General features: G+C 36.2%; 2 protein-coding genes and 1 long non-coding RNA gene across 4 annotated transcripts; 2 read left to right on the top strand and 1 right to left on the bottom strand.

Moving 5' to 3' along the window:
* Positions 1-3286: 3286 nt before the first annotated feature.
* On the top strand, positions 3287-3944 carry LOC147548066 (uncharacterized). Its single transcript, XR_015237956.1, has 2 exons — positions 3287-3416; positions 3624-3944. It is a non-coding gene; the product is annotated as an uncharacterized LOC147548066 (long non-coding RNA).
* Positions 3945-5426: 1482 nt separating this feature from the next.
* Positions 5427-8232, top strand: LOC147548065 (protein CHAPERONE-LIKE PROTEIN OF POR1, chloroplastic-like). Its single transcript, XM_086668926.1, has 5 exons — positions 5427-5712; positions 5805-5878; positions 6824-7203; positions 7771-7847; positions 7948-8232. Exons 1-5 carry the CDS (start codon positions 5624-5626, stop codon positions 8096-8098), a joined length of 771 nt encoding a protein of 256 aa, XP_086525052.1. The 5' UTR covers positions 5427-5623; the 3' UTR covers positions 8099-8232.
* A 2567-nt stretch (positions 8233-10799) lies between these two features.
* TSBTYPE2 (tryptophan synthase beta type 2) lies at positions 10800-14501 on the bottom strand. 2 transcript variants are annotated; one of them, XM_086668925.1, is made up of 8 exons: positions 14442-14490; positions 14283-14387; positions 14019-14184; positions 13201-13528; positions 12598-12814; positions 11925-12462; positions 11656-11754; positions 10800-11262 (listed from the first exon to the last, which is right to left on the bottom strand). In XM_086668925.1, exons 3-8 carry the CDS (start codon positions 14080-14082, stop codon positions 11006-11008), a joined length of 1503 nt encoding a protein of 500 aa, XP_086525051.1. In that variant the 5' UTR covers positions 14083-14184; positions 14283-14387; positions 14442-14490; the 3' UTR covers positions 10800-11005. The 2 variants fall into 2 exon arrangements, with proteins under 2 accessions (XP_086525051.1, XP_086525050.1); XM_086668924.1 differs by having other exon boundaries at positions 14283-14501.
* Between the last annotated feature and the right edge of the window lie 4736 nt (positions 14502-19237).

Genomic DNA, 19237 nt, shown 5'->3' with positions numbered 1-19237 from the left:
TATGTCACATCTTGATAATGTTATTTTTGCTTGGACTTCCTGAAAAAGAAAAACAAAAGAGAAAACGCCTTGTGGGGTCTGAGCCCACAACAAGGTTTTCTTTGTTGCGAAGGTAATAGATCCATTTCCCCGGAGAGACAGATAAGATATCCTGGCACAACGACATCTTAATAGGCACAACGACATCTTAATACAACCAGGAACGGGAAATAAAAATGCTAAGGAATCCAAAAAATTGAAAAATTGGATCTATGTCCAACGGATCACTCCTATCAACTTTGCTCGGATAATTGAGGTGGTTGACTTTCCACAACAAAGGTTAAGAGTCTTGCTCTACCACATTAGCTATGACATAAACATAAGGCTGCGGCTTTTGGGGCATCTTAAAAAATTTCGATAAAATAATCGGCTTTTATGTCTTTACCCTCTAATTCATCTATCACTTCATCTTGGGTAAATTTTTGTTTTTTGTTTTTTGCCCTCTCTCTCTCTCTCTCTCTCTCTCTCTCTTCTCTCTCCTCTCTCTCTCTCTCTCCTCTCTCTCTCTCTCTCTCTCTCCTCTCTCTCTCTCTCTCTCTCTCTCTCTCTCCCTCCTCTCTCTCTCTCTCTTCCTCTCTCTCTCTCTCTCTCTCTCTCTCTCTCTCTCTCCTCTCTCTCTCTCTCTCTCTCTCTCCTCTCTCTTCTCTCTCTCTCTCTCTCTCTCTCTCTCTCTCTCTCTCTCTCTCTCTCTCTCTCTCTCTCTCTCTCTCTCTCTCTCTCTCTCTCTCGTACAGTTCCAGCAAAGGGAAGTGTTCTCTTTTTAAATTTAAGTTTGCATTGATGTCACAACATCTTTAGACTTCAATCGAATTTCTTCTCTTCTCGAGGCATCTCAATCTTAAATGATGTCACGACATTTTAAAATCAAAAGTTCTTAATATTTATTTAGTATTTCTTTCAAAGAATGGAATTGTGTGCCAATAAGACTTGACATATAAAAACAAACCCCATGCAATTCCATTTCAGCCAAAAAAATAACTAAGGCATATGAAACAAATAAAATTCGATTTCCAAACCAGAAAGGTCAAGGTTAGGAAGTAACAAACCTAGCCTAAAATGAGTGGGAATGAAGTAAGATACTTGACCCCTAAAAAAGTTTGGTATGGGCCTCGTGGTCCTTGTCTATTGTAGGCCCATCTACTTCTGTAAAGGCCAGCGCTTTGGGGAAAGCAAAATAGTTTCCGGGGTGTGAAGACTTGGTCAAAAATTGGTCAATTTTGTTTGACAATTTTATTTTGTAAGTTGTTAGAGGGAAAAATAAAAATCCCTCCACCTCACCTCTCCCTCTCTCTCCACCTCATCTTCTCTATCCACCTCATCTTCTCTCTCCCTACCATTCTCTCTCTCTTTCCGATTAGGTCGCCGGCCGGAAAATTTTCCGGCCGGCGACCTTGTCGGAGAAGAGAGAGAGAGAGAGGTGAGGTGGAGGGAGGTGAGGTGAGGTGGAGGGTTTTTTATTTTGAACTATATTCCCCATAAAATATGTTTCCCTGAAAACTTTTCAAAATTTTGCATATTCCCTTTAAAATTTCACACCCCGGAAATTATTTAGCTTTCCCCAAAGCGCTGGCCTTCTGTAAATTGTCTTAAAAAGCAGATATTACTCTACTCAAATATTTTTTGATTTCTTCTTGTGAAAATATTTTTTTTGTTTTGTTTATCAACTTCTGATTTAAAAAAAAAAACTGGATTTTCAACATTTCTTTTTTTTTTTTTTGTTGAAAGGGATTTTCAACATGAATAACCTTATGTTGTTACCAATGGAATTAAAGTCTATATTTACAACAAACTCTTTTTTTGATTTAAACACAGATTTATAATTCTATAATTCAAATAGAACTTAATCGTCTATCTCTGAATTTTCAAAAAAAAGTTGTATTTGTTTATCATTGTTTTAGATCAATAATAAACCAAATTTTCTAGTTTTAGTATACCAAACAAACAACAAGTATGCAGTATTGCAACAAAAAAAAAAAAGTAGCCTACATTGGCATATGTAATAAATGACTTTATTTTTAAGTGGTGTAATAAAGGACTTTTTTTTTTGTTGAAGTGTGTAATAAAGGACTTATTCAAAAGAATGATGTGCATTTTTCATAACAATATTGTTGTAGTGGATGCTTACACTCTATAAGCTTCTCCTTTATGTATTGTGTTTGCATATACAAGAAATGAAAGTATAAAATGTTAGAGATAATTCCTATATGGCCCCCTACTTTGTGATCAGCTTCTTTTGTGGTTCCCAAATTTCTGTAAATTCAAATATGAGCCTCTATTTTCATGTAAATGCCATAACTACCCCTCCCATTACTATATTTTCAAAATAAAATTAAAAACAAAAACCTAAATTCCACCTCACTTCCCTCTCCACCACTCATCTCTCTCCACGTCACATCTCTCTCCAACTCATCACTCTCTTCTCCAACTCACCACTCTCTTCTCCGATGAAGGTCGCCGACCGGAAAATTTTCCGGCCGACGACCTTCAAACTTAAAAAAAAAATTCTCGGGACGGAAATCTCCTTCGCCGGAGTTTTTAGAGAGAGAGAGAGGAGAATTTTTTTTTTAAAAAGTTTGAAGATCGCCGGCCGGAAAATTTTCCGGTCGACGACCTTCATCGGAGAAGAGAGTTGTGGGTTGGAGAAGTGAGTGGTGAGTTAGGGAGAGAGATGAGTTAAAGAGAGAGAGAGAGAAGGGTGAGTTGAAGAGAGAGAGGGGTGAGTTGAAGAGAGGGGTGAGTTGGAGAGAGGGGTGAGTTGGAGAGAGAGTGACGTGGAGAGAGACGAGTGGTGGATAGGGAAGTGAGGTGGAATTTAGGTTTTTGTTTTTAATTTTATTTTGAAAATATGTTAATGGGAGGGGTAGTTATGGCATTTACATGAAAATAGGGGACCATATTTGAATTTATAGAAATTTGAAGGCCATAAATGAAGTTGATCACAAAGTAGGGGACCATATAGAAATTAACTCAAAATATTTTGGTAAATGAAAATTTGAATTTATACTGTATTTTACATGGATTAAAATGTCAATATTTTTTATGTGACATACATACACCATCATCGTATAATCTCATACTATACCTTGCATCACTAAAGACATCTTAGACTCTAAAGGCCCTTGAAGCTATCATATGGTCATATGGACCTTAGAATCTCATTTGTTCATGCCTTTACTTTATATATTTCCTACTTCCTAGATGCCCCACACTTGAGTAAATTAAACATTAAGGATATGTCATAGTTTTCACTTTTCCAAATTATTAATAGCAATACCACTCCATCCTCCTACTTAAGTGTAGTCTCTCTCTCTCTCTCTCTCTCTCTCACTAGTGTTTGTGTGCTTTCTTTTATGATTCCTAAACGGTTTGTCATTCAGGTTTGCTCCCTCACTTATTCTCTTCCCAACACTTTCTCTTTCTAAACTCTAACTAAATTGAAACTTCATTTATTTACTCATTCATTCTTCATTTCTACTCTCATCTCTCAACTAAATACTGCTCTAAACTCTTATAAAATTCACATATAATTCTCTTAATTCCTAAACAACTAATTAATTTTTTTTTTCTCTTGTGGGTTGTTTCAGAATTATTATTAAAGATTAAAGAGTTCAAATTCAGATCAAGATGGTGATGGTTGGATTAGAGAGATTGGTGGTGACATTAAAGTTGAAACTGAAAGCATTGAAGATATCAAAGAACAATTACAATAAACCATATGATAAGATTGATAAGAGTGATAGTATGAGAGTTGAGATTAGAAGCAAGAAAGCTCAAAAAATTATTGCTGAAACTCTTAAAGTTGCTGATTCTCCTAAGAACAAATCCTTTGCTTTTTGAGATCATCATCATTATCATTAGTTTCTTGTAATTTGCATAAAACAAATCATAAGATGGGGTTGTTCTAATTTCTTGTTCAGTTTCTTCATGTTTGTTAATTACCACCTTATAAATGACTTATTGGGTTTCTTAGCATACATTTATTTCCATTTTTAACTCTTCTTACACAAATTATTGTAATCACTAAATATTAGTTACCAACTTAAGAACTTTTAATTAGTTTGTGGTCATTGCTTCTGACCATAATCCAATCGATAATCGGTAAGAGGATCTAGATATTATAATATTGTGATTCTCATAAATTTTCTTTTTCGTATCACTCATAGGTGACACTCATTCGGGGAAATACATGTTTTTTTTTGTTGAATGACATAGAGTAAGACTGTAAGAGTATCTGTATACTTTTCTTCTGTTGTTTAAGTATCATGTTATATTAAATTTGGGTGGATTTTGGTGAAAAATCTAAAGTTGATGAAAAAGATAAACTAGACTAGGAAGAGGAGAGGGGAAGGAAAAGTCCCCAATGATAGCATTCTTTAATATTTGAGTTGAGAGGAGTGGAAGAAAAAGGTAATAAGCCTGAGGCAGGCAACCCATAGGCAATAACTAACTTATATAAGCAATTGGGGATGCCCTTTTCCATTGAGATGACTAGATTGGTAGTTGGATTAGATCTCTTTTATATCACTTCTGATATATCACGTGATTTTTGCAGAGATCCCTTTTGATGGTGGTTCCTGATTCATCTCATAAACAACAAAAAGTTAATTTTTCTTAATGGGAGGTGGCCGGGCCGCTTGGCTATTCTAAAAACTTTGAAAGTTATGTTGTTTTTCATCCAACAAGTTTAAGAGCATCTCCAATGCAAAACTCTAAAAAGTCTCTATTCATCAAATGTGTCAAGTTTCAATTGAGATTCTCACTCTTATGTGGCGAAAGTAGAGATTCTAAAATTTTTTGGTGTCTCCAATGCAAAACTCTAAACTTATCTTAGTTACTTATGTGTCTTATTTATTTTTGTAAATAAATAATTAGTTATTTAGAAAATATAGATGACACGATTTCTATTGGTTAAAATCTAATGTTGATGAGTTGGACAATCAGAGATATCTCAAGAAGACACTCTAGAAATAGATTGTTCTCTTGAGATATATCTATTCCACCCTCGACATGTCATCTTAGAGATCCAAATAGAGTGTTGCATTGGAGAGAGTTCATAAGAAAAAACTCTAAAAACATATGTGACACTTAGAGTTTTTAAGATAGAGTGTTGCATTGGAGGTGCTCTAAATGACCCGTCTCTTTGGACTCCCACTTAAATTATAAGTGAAAAAATGATTTCTCCTTCCATGTGAATGAACATGTGAGAGGAGTGAGAAACCCTTATTTCTCTTACAGACGGTTCAAGTGGGAGTCTCAATAGACAAGTTGAGTATACTTTTTTTTTCATCCTCTATTACGTCCACTCTCATCCCGAAGTGGTTCCTTCGGTCCAATCTTCATCTTAAGAGAGTGCCCATTGTAAAACTAGGGTGGCTATAGAAAACGAAGCCTAGATACTGTCCTGAACCATAAATAAATCCAAGGGGGTGCTTATAAAATTCCAGTTCGATATACCACAAAAATCTCTCCCCAAGTTATCTTCCCTCCTCTTCCACTTCTTGAAGACTTGAAGCTCAAGTTTTGACTTTTAATGGCGTCGAAGAGAGAGACAAGTTAGGGTTTTATTACGTTCTCTTTTTCAGATATGGCTGCTCAATTACTGTCAAACCCCACTTTCTTTTTTTGCAATTGGTCAAACACAAATTCCAGTTCATCGTTCACCAGAAGAAACTTGTAACTCTCTCTCTCTCTCTCTCTCTCTCTCTCTTAATTCGTTTTCTATGTTTACTTTGCTTCTAACATGAAATTTTTTGTTTTTGGGAAAGAAATTTGAGGAAATTGCCAACAAATGGAGCTGTTTGTAAAAGGATTAAATGTTCAATGGATGCCAGTGTTGGAGGTAATTCATTAAGATTGAAAAATTTCACTTTGAACTCAAAAAGATAAGATTTTTATGATAATTAGTTGTGAATAGTTTTGTATATTGAGTTATAAATTGTGGTGAAAACTGTACAAATTGAGATTTAATGAATAATGTCACTTGTTTAGTATAATTTTCACTTCCAGACATGGAAGCACAGGCTCAACCCACCTTTATCCATATCTTCTAGGACAACTATTAAGCTTAGAGAGATTTAGGGATTATCTTTAGCAGGTTCTACATGCATAACTACACAATTGTTAAAACCCTAGGTTAAGTAGTACTTGGTCCTTTCGACGGTTGCTTTTGTGGTGTATGATGGGGTACTTAACATTTTGTATTCGCATAACTAGGGTATGGAGTATTGGAGTCAAAGAAAGGGTGACATATATGTTGGTTTAGACACTTCATTGTTAGAGTTGGATGACCACAAACTTAACATGGTAGCAAAGCTAGGTCAACATGTGGTAGGATTAGAATTTTGGAGATAAACTGGAAAGTAAGTGCTAAATCTGGTCCATGGACAGACAGCCAGTCGAGTAGGGCACAATGGGTTTGGCCTTCAAAGCATGGGTTTCTGTTCCTTATCGACAATTTCTTGCGTGTTATTGTCGGATACTTAATAATATTCTACGCTCTTAAAAACCATTTCTTAACAACCATACAAGACCGTAAATAGAAAATCGAAGTTTTTATTTTTTGTGAGTTATTGTCTTTATGATTGTTGTGTTGTGAGATGGTGCTGCATCAGCAGAAAAATGTTGAATGCTTCACCTTTTGTTTTTTTAAACTTAATGCTTCACATAAATCACATATCGCCGTGTAGTTTTTCTTTTGTCGTAACAAACCTTGAGTCCCAAGATTCATTTAATTTTGCATTCTATCGTTTTATGTAATAATAAGGCAGTTAATGAGTTCATGTAGGTAATTTAAAATTTCCTCGAATGAACACATGGGATCCTTATAAACGTCTTGGCATAAGTAAGGATGCATCTGCAGAAGAAATTTGGGGTTCACGAAATTTCCTATTGCAACAATATGCCGGGCATGAGAGAAGTGAAGAATCTATTGAAGCAGCTTTTGAGAAACTACTGATGACCAGCTACAAAGATAGGAAGAAAACAAAATTCAACTTGAAAACCAGATTGAAAAAGAAAGTAGAAGAGTCCCCATCTTGGTTGAAAACCTTGTTTAGTTTCATTGAAATGCCTCCTACAGACGTGATTCTTAGAAGATTGTTCCTCTTTGCTTTCATGGGTGCTTGGAGTATTATGAATTCTGCCGAGGGCGGTCCTGCTTTTCAGGTTTGTTTCTTTCTCATCTTGTACAATATTTCCTTTTCATTTGGTAACCTCTTGCACCTTGAAATTTGCCTTATGTCACTCATTACCAATCAAGCATAGTCTGTTCATTTAAGATCTCTAATTTGCGCATAATTGCAATAACTAATCCTGCTACGATCAAACTCAAACTTGCAAGTTTACACCTATAATTTGTCGTTAAAGTAGCTGTAGAGTCTCTATTATTTTGGCTTCTGTTAATTGTTAAGTATTTCTAAACAGGCCTTCAATTCCCTGTTCTCCTTACATATCACATGTTATGAATGGAAACAGTGGTTGGAAGTCGAACCAGTGAGAGGCTAGGCTCATAATGAATCAATGATTCCCTTTAGAAAGCCTAATAGGTCAATATTTTTGGATAGATATTAAGTCGGGTCATCAGTTCGTTAAAGATGACCTTATAAGCCAGGCTCCCTCGACAGAAATTTCCGGTTTCACTTCCACCCTCGGATAGTAATGTCCATATACATAATTGTGAATGATCAAACATATACTACTCGCTACTTGAACCTTATTATTTTCGTTTTGTAGGTGGCAATCTCATTGGCAGCTTGCATATACTTCCTGAACGACAAGACTAAGAGCGTAGCTAGAGCTTCTATTCTCGGGTATACAAATTTTTTAATCCAGAAATGACTACTAGAACTTACTATTAAAGTACTTTAAAAGCAAAGTTAATTATTTCTTTTTGGGGGCTTCATATGACAGATTTGGAGCTCTAGTGGTTGGATGGGTATGTGGATCCTTCCTTGTACCAATGGTACCAACAGTTCTACTACAGCCAACATGGACCCTGGAACTGCTCACATCTCTGGTAGCTTATGTTTCGTTGTTTCTTGCTTGTACCTTCTTGAAGTGAGCTGTAGTTATTATGTAAGAGGTGATCACTTAATTAGTTATTTACAATCTAAACTTTTCTTTCCATTTTTCTTTAACTCAAGTGAATCCCATATTTTGAAAGCATTCTCAGTTATTGGATGCTGTTAACTTTTATTTTTTTGGGAACAATTTGTTTGAATTAGAATGAGAGAACGGTACGGAAGATTAGGTCCCGTAAAAGGTAGACCTTAAAAGTGTAGATCAAAGTCTGTAAAGAAAAATAAACAGTGTTTGGATGAAAGCCTCTCCCAGGATGCTAAGAAATCTAAAAGAAAGATTCCAGACCTACTCTACCTTTCTTTGTCATCATGTCTGTCGTAGACAATTTGCTCGAAACTGCTGCTCCACCATCTGGGTTTCATTGGTGTGCTCTTATACAATTACTGCTGCCCAGATGGTGAACCTGAGAAGGTTACTCCTCTAGTAATTAACCTTGATGCTGGAGGCCACTTCAAACTACTTCAGAATGTGTTCTGAGTTTTTTTGAGTTGGTTGGCTTCAACATCAAGGAATAACAGAGTTTCGTGTACGAATCAGAAGGTGTGTGATTGGGGTGGCTTTCTCCGGAACCTTCAAAACCTTTAGTGCAACTTAGAATTTCAGCTTTAGACTTTAGAGATCGCAATATTTCTCCTACAAGCAAGAAATGCATCCGAGGTATAGGATGACCTTGGCGTAAACCTCTTTAACTGTCGAAAACTTCAGTGGTTAAGCCATTTAGTGGAATTAGTCATTCATTGGATGCTGCTATCTTCTTGTAGGAAAAATTCGTTGGAAATTTGGATTAGTAAAACTGATAAAGATACTTGACGTACCCTACTTGAGATTTTTTTTCTGTAGCCTGAACTGGAGGGTATTTTATGGTGGAGTTAGTTCCACATTGGTTCTGGGAGGAAGTGGTGATCACTTTATAAGCATGAGAAGAAGACCCCATTCTTGAGCTAGCTTTTTGCAGCGTTAGCATTGAAGACCACTTGAGGCTCAAGTGTGCACCTACAAATGGTGTTGGAGCCTAAACTCACCCTAGTCTTTCAAGTCCTATTGTGGAGGGCTGCGGCTTCGGGGAATAAGAATAATCTCGGGGAATAAATTCTCTAGGGAATTTATGTTTTTTTTGTACATTCTCGGGGGCATATTATATTTTAGCCCAAAATTTAACTTGATCAGATATTGCCCCCTAATCTTCATCTTCTCTATCACGTTCACCACCACCATTCCAACCACCATTGCCACATATTCTCCCCCACCTCTTCTCCTCTCTCACTCATTGTTACTCTCTCTCTTAGTCTCTCCCTCTCTCTCTCTCACTCCCTCTCTGTATTGCTCTCACTATACATGTTGCGCAATCTTTCATTGTTCTTCAATCGATCGCTTATTTTTTCCCTCTTTTTCTATCTCTCAGACACTTTTCCGGCAAATGGAAGTGTTCTCTTCGCCGGAACTAGACCTCGAGAAGAGGTTCTAGCGAAACCCTGCGATAATTCGTGGCCACGAAATGTTTTGTGGCTACAAAACGTTTTCTGGCCCTGACCATTTCGTGGCTGCAAAACATTTCGTGGCTGCAAAATGTTTCGTGGCCACGAACTCTGTGATCAACACAAAGAGATCTATACAAACCACAAGAGAGAGGGACGGAGAGATAGAGACTGCGATAAACAGAGATAAGAGCATCTCCAATGCAAAACTCAAAAAAATCTCTATTCATCCAATGTGTCAAGTTTCATTTGAGATTCTCACTCCTAGGTGGCGTTAATAGAGATCTTCAATTTTTTTTTTGTCTCTAATGCAAAACTCAAACTTATCTTATTTACTTATGTGGCATAGTTATTTTTGTAAATAAAAAAAAGTTATTTTAGAAAATATAGAAGACTCGATTTTTATTGGTTGAAAATCAAATATTGATGACTTGGACAATTAGAGATATCTCAAGAGGACACTCTAGAAATAGAGTGTCTTCTTGAGATATCTCTATTCCACCCTCGACACGTCATCTTAGAGATCCAAATAGAGTGTTGCATTGGAGATGATTTTTAAGGAAAAACTCTAAAAATCCTAAGTGGCACTCGGAGTTTCTGAGATTGAGTGTTGCATTGGAGATGCTCTAAAGACTGCGAGAAAGAGAAAAAGAAAAGAAAGGGAAACTAATCTAGAGAGAGATATGTCTACAGCGAGAGAGATATGAGTGATCTACAATGAAAGAGAGAGAGATCTAGAGTGAGAAAGATAGAGAAATAATCATTCAGAACGAAAGAGATTTGGGTTATGGTGTCACCTAGTGTTGTGAGACAGTGGGAGAGAGAGATAATAAGTAAGAGAACGAGAGAGACAACAAGAGAGGGGGAAGATGAAGATTAGAGGGCAATGTTTGATGAAGTCAATTTTTGGATTAAAAGAAGAATATGCCCTCCAAATCGATTTTTATTATTTAATTCTTTATTCTCTGGAGATTTTTCTTGATTCCCCAAAGCGGCGGCCTTGTGGAGGAAGATGATAGTCTTCCAGGACTCAATCTCGCATTGGTAACAAGAGGGAGTAGTTATCACTTCATAAGTGTGAGGAAGAGCCGCACCTCTTGACCTAGCTTTTGGGGGTGAGAGTGGCCAACTACCACTTAGGGCAAGGAAGGCCAAAGCCCATACCCAGACTTCAGTCAAGTGTTTCTCTCATTGAGCCAATACCACTTGATATCTAATTGTAGTTTTATTCTTCAAATTGCATTCTCTTACTACATTATTAATGTATTCTGTTCTATTCTTTGAATACTAAACTGAGGAACCAAACAAAAGAGCGAACATCCGTGGATAATTCACTTGAAATAGTAAAACAACATTAGCCGGAAGATACTACGCAACCTCTATAATCGTCTCCTACGAGACAAGAACTCTCTTCACGACACGACTTTAGGTACATTAGCCAGTGATTCTTTTACCCGTTCGTCTGCAAAAGATAAATCAACCATCTTTCCTTGCAAATATTTCTCGTATGCAGGAAGATCGAAATGACCATGCCCACACATAGCCAATAGTATGACTTTTGATTCTCCTGTTTCTTTACAATGAAGAGCTTCTCTAACTGCTGCAGCAATGGCATGAGTTGGTTCTGGTGCTGGTATTATACCTTCTGATCTAGCAAATTGTATTGCTCCTTCAAAAACAACAAAATCATCAATCGTTAGATTTATAAAATCAACAAAAACTGGTTTGACTTACTATCCTGAGTAACAAAAAACAAGAAAAAGAATGACGGTGCTTTGACATGTCAAAAGAAACAACCGATTTGATAGACGTAAGTTTATTTTTTTACTTTTCAAGAAATAGTTGTCTATCTGTTTTACACACGAAATTTATTACTTGAACGAGGCGAAGTGAGTAAGCAACTAAGACTTGCAGGAACACAGAATCTGGCTACTGCACGGCCCATTTGTCGGCCGTGCCTTGCATGCCCTATGTCTGAGATGCCACGGGCCAAAACGGGCTAAGGATAGATACTTAATTGCCACACCTAAGAGCTTGCAATTTATCAAAAGGTTATATGTACCTTTGAAGCATTCGAGCTGAGGGATTGCGATCGCTTCCATGAATCCACATTCATAAACATGTGAAATAAGTGGCGCCATTCCATGGTATCGTAAACCTCCTGTAAACAAATATTTATTTCTTAACAAACAAAGCAAATTGTACAAATAGAGAGTTTGTAAATTATGGATTAAATTGACATCACCCAACTAGTACATCATTCTCTCTGGTTCTATATAGAATTTGTAAATCTATTTGATCGAAAACAACTTCAAATTTTTATAAACTTACCAGCATGGATTGGATCAGGAATGAAGTCATGTCCAAGGGTATGCATCTTCATTAGTGGTGTCATACCCGCTGTATCTCCATAGTCATAAGCGTATACACCTTTGGTTAACGATGGACATGCCGTGGGCTCAACAGCCCGAATAAGAGGATTGATTTTTCCTTTTAGTTTCTCTCTGATAAATGGAAAGGTAAGGCCTGCAAAATTTGATCCACCACCGGTACAACCAATAATTACATCAGGAGTCTCTCCTATCGCTTCCATTTGCTCTATACATTCTTCGCCAATAACTGTCTGGTGTAGCAAAACGTGATTCAGAACGCTTCCTAAACAATACTTGGTGTCAGGATTTGTAGCTGCAATTTCGACAGCCTCTGAAATTGCTATTCCTAAACTACCAGGACTTGATGGATCCATTTTGAGGATTTCTCGGCCGGCATTGGTTAAGTCTGAAGGAGATGGGTGTACTTTAGCACCCCATGTTTCCATCATCAATTTTCGATATGGTTTTTGATCATATGACGCTCGTACTTGCCATACCTACATAAATCAATCAGACAATTTATCAAATGGAAGACATGTGGTGACTGTTTTTTCTCACTGTCTGAATCTAACACATCTGCATCCAAAACTGACTCCTCTGAATCAAACAGAACAAGAGTTTTCGGTAATTACTTCACAATTCAGATCAAATAGACTGGAGGCAAAGGCCAATGCACTTCCCCATTGACCAGCACCAGTTTCTGTTACCACATTTTTCACTCCTTCCTTGGCATTATACCAGACTTGTGGAACTGCAGTGTTGGGCTTGTGTGAACCAGCAGGACTTCCACCTTCATATTTATAATATATTCTTGCAGGTGTATCAAGAAGTTTTTCCAATCTCTTGGCTCTGCCTCCACAAGAAACGATAATTAAGTTAGATGATTCTTTGTTTTTCTTATTATCTGAACCTGAGTCGCCGGAGTCTGACTTGGGCGAATACGAGTCTCCGAAGTCTGACTTGTTCTGGTCAGAGGCACGATAGTCATTTTAGGTTGTTCCAGCAACGGCACCTAATTCAGACTTGTGTGACCCAAAAACACCAAAATCGGACCAAGTCAGGCGCAGGAGCCAGATAAAAAAAGAGACATTCTGACATCTGACTCGAGTCAATTCAAATCCCGGAGTCTTATATCATCAAATCATATTTCTGTCCATATAAATGAATTCCAAATAGTTTGATTGTTTTCAATATAAAAAGAGGAAGAAGAATAAGAAGAGGGACGAGATCGAAACCTGATCAATGGGGTCGGGCGCCAGAGACTATAAATGTCGACAACTTCGTCGGGTATGTCAATGAACCTCTCGGTACAAGCCTCTTGCATTATCAATTCATTTGGAAAAAGAGGAGACAAATCTTCAGGCTTAACAGGTTGAAGAGTCTTAGGATGCAAAGGTGGAGGAGGTTTGATAGGAAGGTCAGCAACAAGATTATACCACTGATGAGGAATCTCCACTGATCTACCATTACTAGTACTCGAAACCGCTTTCGCCCTTATTCGATTACCAGAAGAAAGCTTCAAATTCATCAGCTTTGAGTATCTTCCTACCCATTTCTTATCCCCTGTGGCAAATCAAAACTGAAACTTATGAGTTCTATTTCCAGATTCAGACATACTTCAAATATTCAAATTTTGATACTAAAACCCTGAATTTCAGCAAGAATAGATATTCAATAAAGCATATTAAAGATCAATTATAACAAAAAGTTCAATAGATGAAGGTAGGAGTATTTGTTTATTCTGTAAGTCAGATCTGAAATCTGAGTCGAGGTCTGACTCGACTCAGACTGTACACCGTCCTATTTTCTGACTCGTTACGTCAGATCGTCAGCTGATTTGGGTTGATTTTGAGTCAGATTAGATCCAGATGAGTGGGTTTCTGAGAAAGAAAAAACAAACTACACGGAAGTCTATGGACTCTGGGTATTGACAGATAAGTCAAGCACAAGCACAAAAACAAATCAAATATTGGAAAGAAATCTGATGGGGATGTACTTTAAGATAAATCAAAATGGAACCCAAAACTCATGAAATAATCATAAATTTAATCACCTTTTGTATGAAAGTTTGGGCAAGAAGAGTGAGATGAAGATGTGGGTAGAAGTAATGCCGCCATTAAAACCAGAGAGGAAAGAAACAAAGTTATTGGTGTAAGTAGAAGAGAGTTATTAGTAAGAGTCAAATGAATGAGTGATATGGGGAAGTGCTATTTAATGGCCTGAAATTGAAAGAGATCTTGAAGTTAGGGATATAGTAGAATTTAATAATGCAGATTGGACCTATCTTTAATATAAAAAAACAAAGTTCACAACTTACTTTAAGACTTAAAAAGAGAAAATCAAATCTTCAATGTCCACAATGGAGAGTTTTTTCTCTTCTTTTAGGTTAGACTAGTCTAAATAACTCAAAATTTATGATACTCTATCTGAATCCAGGAAATCAAACCTTTTTTTTATTTTTTTTGTTCAAAAGCACCCTAAATAACAAAGACCCAATAACAAAAACTATTTCAGACCATGAAATCAAAGTTAGTTTGAAAAATGAATGTAGTGGACCCTGCTTCATAAATATTTGTTTTCCCTGTTTTCTTGTTTACATTTTACCTTCCAAAATCTACCACTATAAAATCACTCTTATAAAACACAGGAAATTGGGTGGGAGACCTAATTTTAAACTTATTTTTAAATTAGAAAAACAACTTATTTTGGTAAAGGGTTGTTTCTGCTTTCTAGTGTATTGGGACACAATTAATAAAGAGATCAGTCTTTTTAGTAAGTATATATTTTTTCCAAAAAAACTACTATATAAAAACATCATATATTCACTTTAGAATGACTATAGTGAAAATAGTTTAATTTTTAAAATTAACCACAAAAATGATAAAACATTTTAAATAGTTGAAAATCTCTCCTAATCTAAAAACGGAACAAATGATGGAATAAAATTTGAACAGAAAAATTCTAGACAAACTAATTGAAATATGTCCAAAATTTCAACTAATATGGTCGAAATTGCACAACATTTCAACCACAGTGCCCGAAATATTTCATGTTAAAAAATAACAAGTGACCAAGATTCTGATGACAAAAATTAAAGTAAACATGGTGGCCGAAATTTCTACTTTTTGGGACAAATCTCCACCAATATTTTTCCCTAATATGATTTAAATAATGAATGTGTTTGATAGGAAAGAAAGAGTTGAGAAGGTTCGAGGCACGCTGAACAATTCAAAAAAGAAAGAGTTGAGAACCTTACAAGTAAAAAAGAATGTAGTGGTTATAGGTGGGGGTTGTTTTATAGAATAAGTTAAAAATATGATTTTGTGCTAGAATTTGTATATCTAAGGAAGAAAAACATGAAAATAAAAGAAAACTCGGATACTTGTATTATTTTAATCTTAGTTTTTATCCTAATAAAGATTATTTTGTTCGATTTAATCAAACATTGCCCCTTTTCTAATTGGTATAGGGACTTCAAATTTAAAAATGTGATAATTCGACCATGTCACGATACCATTTAGTTGGAGTCCCTTACTAAACTGGTTAAGAACTTAAAATTTGAATTTTTTGATTAAAGCCCTAAGTATTGTATTTTGTTCGGCTAACAACTTAATATTTTTGGGAAGCTCTTACAAGGTGTTGTAAGTTGTTACAAATTAATAAAATGCCTAGAGAGCTGAAGACTAAAAAAAATTGAGCAATCATTTTTCACCAAATTTTCATATAAAATATTTTTGGTATCAAATTGTGCACCAACTGTTTATAACTATTAGCTTATTCACATTTAGGTGACTTTTAAAACATCATCTAACTCAATCAGTTTAATTATTAACGACTAATAGACGTAATCAAACGACAAAAAGTGGGGTTTTAACTAACTCATCAATAGCCAAACATGTAGGGAAGTTTTTGGCCTCGTGAGCGAGGCATAATATCCAGAGTGGGTGGCCAACGTGGTGTTGGACTCGAATAAGAACAATATCAGGAGAATGTGTGTTGAAATATTGATTTGAATAAAGCTGGTCTCAATGACAGCTTCCCTCTGACATCGATAGACCAATTGACAAACTCAACAAGATGACATGTTTTACTGAGTTTTATGGATGCATTTGTCGGGTACCATCAGATAGTCATGCATCCCGCAAGTCAAGAGCAAACGACCTTCAGAACAGGCATATGATTATAACGCATAGATGTCATTCGGTTTGAAGAACACGAAGGCAACTTATCAAAGGTTTGTCAACCATTTCTCCAGAAAAAACAAATCAAGAGCACAATGAAATTCTATATGGAAGTCAGGATTGTCAAGAGTAAAAGGTTCGGGTAGACCTCATCCCAAATCTAACTTTAACATTTGGTAGACTCCAAGCATAAAACATGAAGTTGAATCTGGAGAATTGCGTGGAAAGTTCCTAGGCTTCATGATCATCACAGAGGCATCGAGACAAACCCATCAAAAATTTGTGCTCTACTAGAAATGTCAAGCCCAACAATGAAGAGAGAGGTACAAAGACTTACTATCAAACTCATCTCCTTGTCTCAAAACGAAATAGGGGACAAAGCGTTGTGATTCTTCAAGATCCGGAAAAAATTACACAAATTCGGGTGGATAAAGGATGCAAACAAGCCTTCCGAAATTTAAAGAGACATCTAGTGGCTCTATCTCTACTGGTAAGTATGTGCAAGGGAGTACTATACTTGTCGTTCTCCAAAGAAGTTGCCTCTTCGATCCTGATCAAGTTGATCGAAGGGTTACCCAATCTACTTCGTGAGCAAAATCCTTTATTTGGTAGAGCTCAACTACCCCATGATAGAAAAACTCGTCTACGCACTGATTGAAAGGGATAACCAGTCTATTTCGTGAACAGAGTAAGCCATGCTTCGACAAACCACCGGTAAATCCTTGTTTCACTAGGCACAGAGTAAACCTTGCTTCGGTAGACCACCGATTAAGCCTTGTTTCGCCAAACACAAAGTAAGCCCAACTTCAGTAGGTTAATGAATAAACCCTGCTTTGCTAGGCACAAAGTTAGGAACTTATAAACCCTACTTCAACAGACATTGAGTAAGCCCACTCTGGCAGGCCACTGAAAAAGTCGTGTTATCTTAGTATAGATTTGTTCACAAAAGGCCCTACTAGATCGTAACCAACAACCAAACCATGATAGCTTACAATGAAATTGCTAAAGAGATAACCAGACACAGAGAAAAGTCTTGTCTACTTGGCACGAAAACATTTTCAGGTGTCGATGCATAAGGTCTTGTTTTGCTAGACACCAGCTTTGCTCTGTCATGCCAAAAGCATGTGAAAACAAGCTCCAACTCAATGATTTTATAAACAATAACTAGGGTTGAACATCGGTTGGATAAACGATTTTTCAACCATGTCCATAGACCGAACCACAAGTTTCGGTAAGTGAAAATTTCAAGTCGAGCCAAATCGTCCATGGTTCGGTTCGGTTATCCAACCGAACTAACTGATTTGGTTCAGTTGGATAACCGAACTACCTGCTGCATTTTCTACATGTAAAATTTCGACTTCTTAACTTTCAAACCTGCTGCAATTGTATACTTCGGAAAGGCTGAAAATTTGTTTCTGTCATAAACCATTAAGTCTAGGATCTAACATAGGGTCTCAAAGTTCGAGTAAGATAAAACAAAAATGACAAACATAAAGTTCAATTAACAAAAAAAAAAGTTCAAAACATTGATTTTTCAATTCGGCCAATTTCTTTCTTTCCTCGTACTAAGAACGTTCGTGACTTCCTTCAGTTCTCCACGCCACTTACTTCCTCCTCAACATGCATTAAGCTACAATATAAACAAACACAAAAGACATTATATTCCAACTCAAATATGAAAAGTGCAAATTAAGTAAAAAAAAACACAGATTCGAAAAATAAACGAGAAAATTATGAAGTTGTCTGATTATCGACGTCAATTCATAGTTTAACATCAAAATTAAGATCATCCATATTACCCAAGACACCTACAACCCAAATAATATCAACGATTTAGAGAATAATATAATATATATAATAAAACAGAAGGGAAAACGTTGACTGGGACAAATATCCTTATTTTTAATAAAGGATATTGCCTATAGGCATTTCTCAAAATTTAAAATATAGTCCTTCTTAGAAATAAAATAACTTATTTAAAAAATAAATGTGTCCTTTTCAGAAATAAAATAACTCATTTAAGAAAAAAAGAAATAAAAGAAATTGCGAAGGTTAAAAAAAGGAATTTGAAATCTCTCTCCCTCTCTCAATACTGTGTTTAAGAAAAATAACTATTTTAAGAAAAAATAAATAAAAGAAATTGCAAGAATTAAAAAAGGCCGCGGCTTTGGGCATAAAGAAAAGTCCCTAATCTTCATCTTCTTCTCCATTTCCCTCGACCCTGCAAATTTGGGCCACCATTCTCATCTTCATCTATCTAATTCTGAATCATTTATTTCTCTTGAAATCTGTTTAATTCTTATTTCTACACACGTCTTTTTTAGGGGGTCTACATCCATTATGTGGCATAGGGGTTACATCCCGTACAAAGCTTAAGAGTATACCACTTCTGCGAATGGCTCGTAATGTTGCATCTCTTCCGAGACCAGAACCTTTTATCATGACTTCTTCTCGTCTTCCTCTCTTTCACTTCTTTTCTTCTTCAGCTGCAGCACGGCAGTAGATCAAAACCCTAAACCTAGAAAACCTAAATACCCAATAATAATACCATAAATCAAACCCTTACAAAGTTGAATTTTTTTTTCTTTTTGATTGAATCAGGTAAAGAAGATAAATCAAGAGAAAATAAATACTTCGCATTACCATTAAGGGAGATTTTCTGTTTGGACTCCCTTTCCTATAATTTACTTGTTGTTTAGACTCCCTTTTTCTAGAGTTGCAATTTGGACTCCCTTTTTCAAACAAATTGTTAAATATAACAGACCAACAATATTTCTTAGGGTAAAGAAGAAAAACCGAAATTTAGAGAGAGAGAGAAAGCATTCGAAAGAAAATTACCTGATGATTCTTCAATGATCCACAATCTTCAACCATGATTTCTTCACCAATCTGTGTACCTCGTGAAAATGGGGAAGAACTTCAAGATGGTGAGAGAGAATTTTTCCCTTTAATAGAGACGAAAAGCTTACTAACTAGGTAAAGGGTTGGCCCAACGGATATGGACTAAACTTTTGGACCGTCGATCGCCTTACACGTGGCAGACATCGGGTTGCCTAGTTAAATAAACTGGGGGGGTCCTAAGTGCAATATC

This window comes from Eschscholzia californica, unplaced genomic scaffold, assembly GCF_041429995.1.
Source record: "Eschscholzia californica isolate CP2 unplaced genomic scaffold, dmEscCali1.0.p SCAF_3, whole genome shotgun sequence".
Taxonomy (NCBI): Eukaryota; Viridiplantae; Streptophyta; class Magnoliopsida; order Ranunculales; family Papaveraceae; genus Eschscholzia; species Eschscholzia californica.
Note: the sequence above shows the minus strand (reverse complement) of the source record. Positions and strands in the feature narration are given on the sequence as shown.

What these genes read in the sequence shown, in the direction of transcription:
- TSBTYPE2 (XM_086668924.1), bottom strand. Translation starts at nt 14,082, where the DNA reads ATGGCGGCATTACTTCTACCCACATCTTCATCTCACTCTTCTTGCCCA. An exon ending in TATTTGATCTGAATTGTGAA is followed by an intron (nt 12,463 to 12,597) that starts GTAATTACCGAA and finishes TGATTTATGTAG; the next exon opens with GTATGGCAAGTACGAGCGTC. An exon ending in TCCTGATCCAATCCATGCTG is followed by an intron (nt 11,755 to 11,924) that starts GTAAGTTTATAA and finishes ATTTGTTTACAG; the next exon opens with GAGGTTTACGATACCATGGA.
- LOC147548065 (XM_086668926.1), top strand. Translation starts at nt 5,624, where the DNA reads ATGGCTGCTCAATTACTGTCAAACCCCACTTTCTTTTTTTGCAATTGG. An exon ending in TCGTTCACCAGAAGAAACTT is followed by an intron (nt 5,713 to 5,804) that starts GTAACTCTCTCT and finishes TTTTTGGGAAAG; the next exon opens with AAATTTGAGGAAATTGCCAA. An exon ending in AGGGCGGTCCTGCTTTTCAG is followed by an intron (nt 7,204 to 7,770) that starts GTTTGTTTCTTT and finishes TTCGTTTTGTAG; the next exon opens with GTGGCAATCTCATTGGCAGC.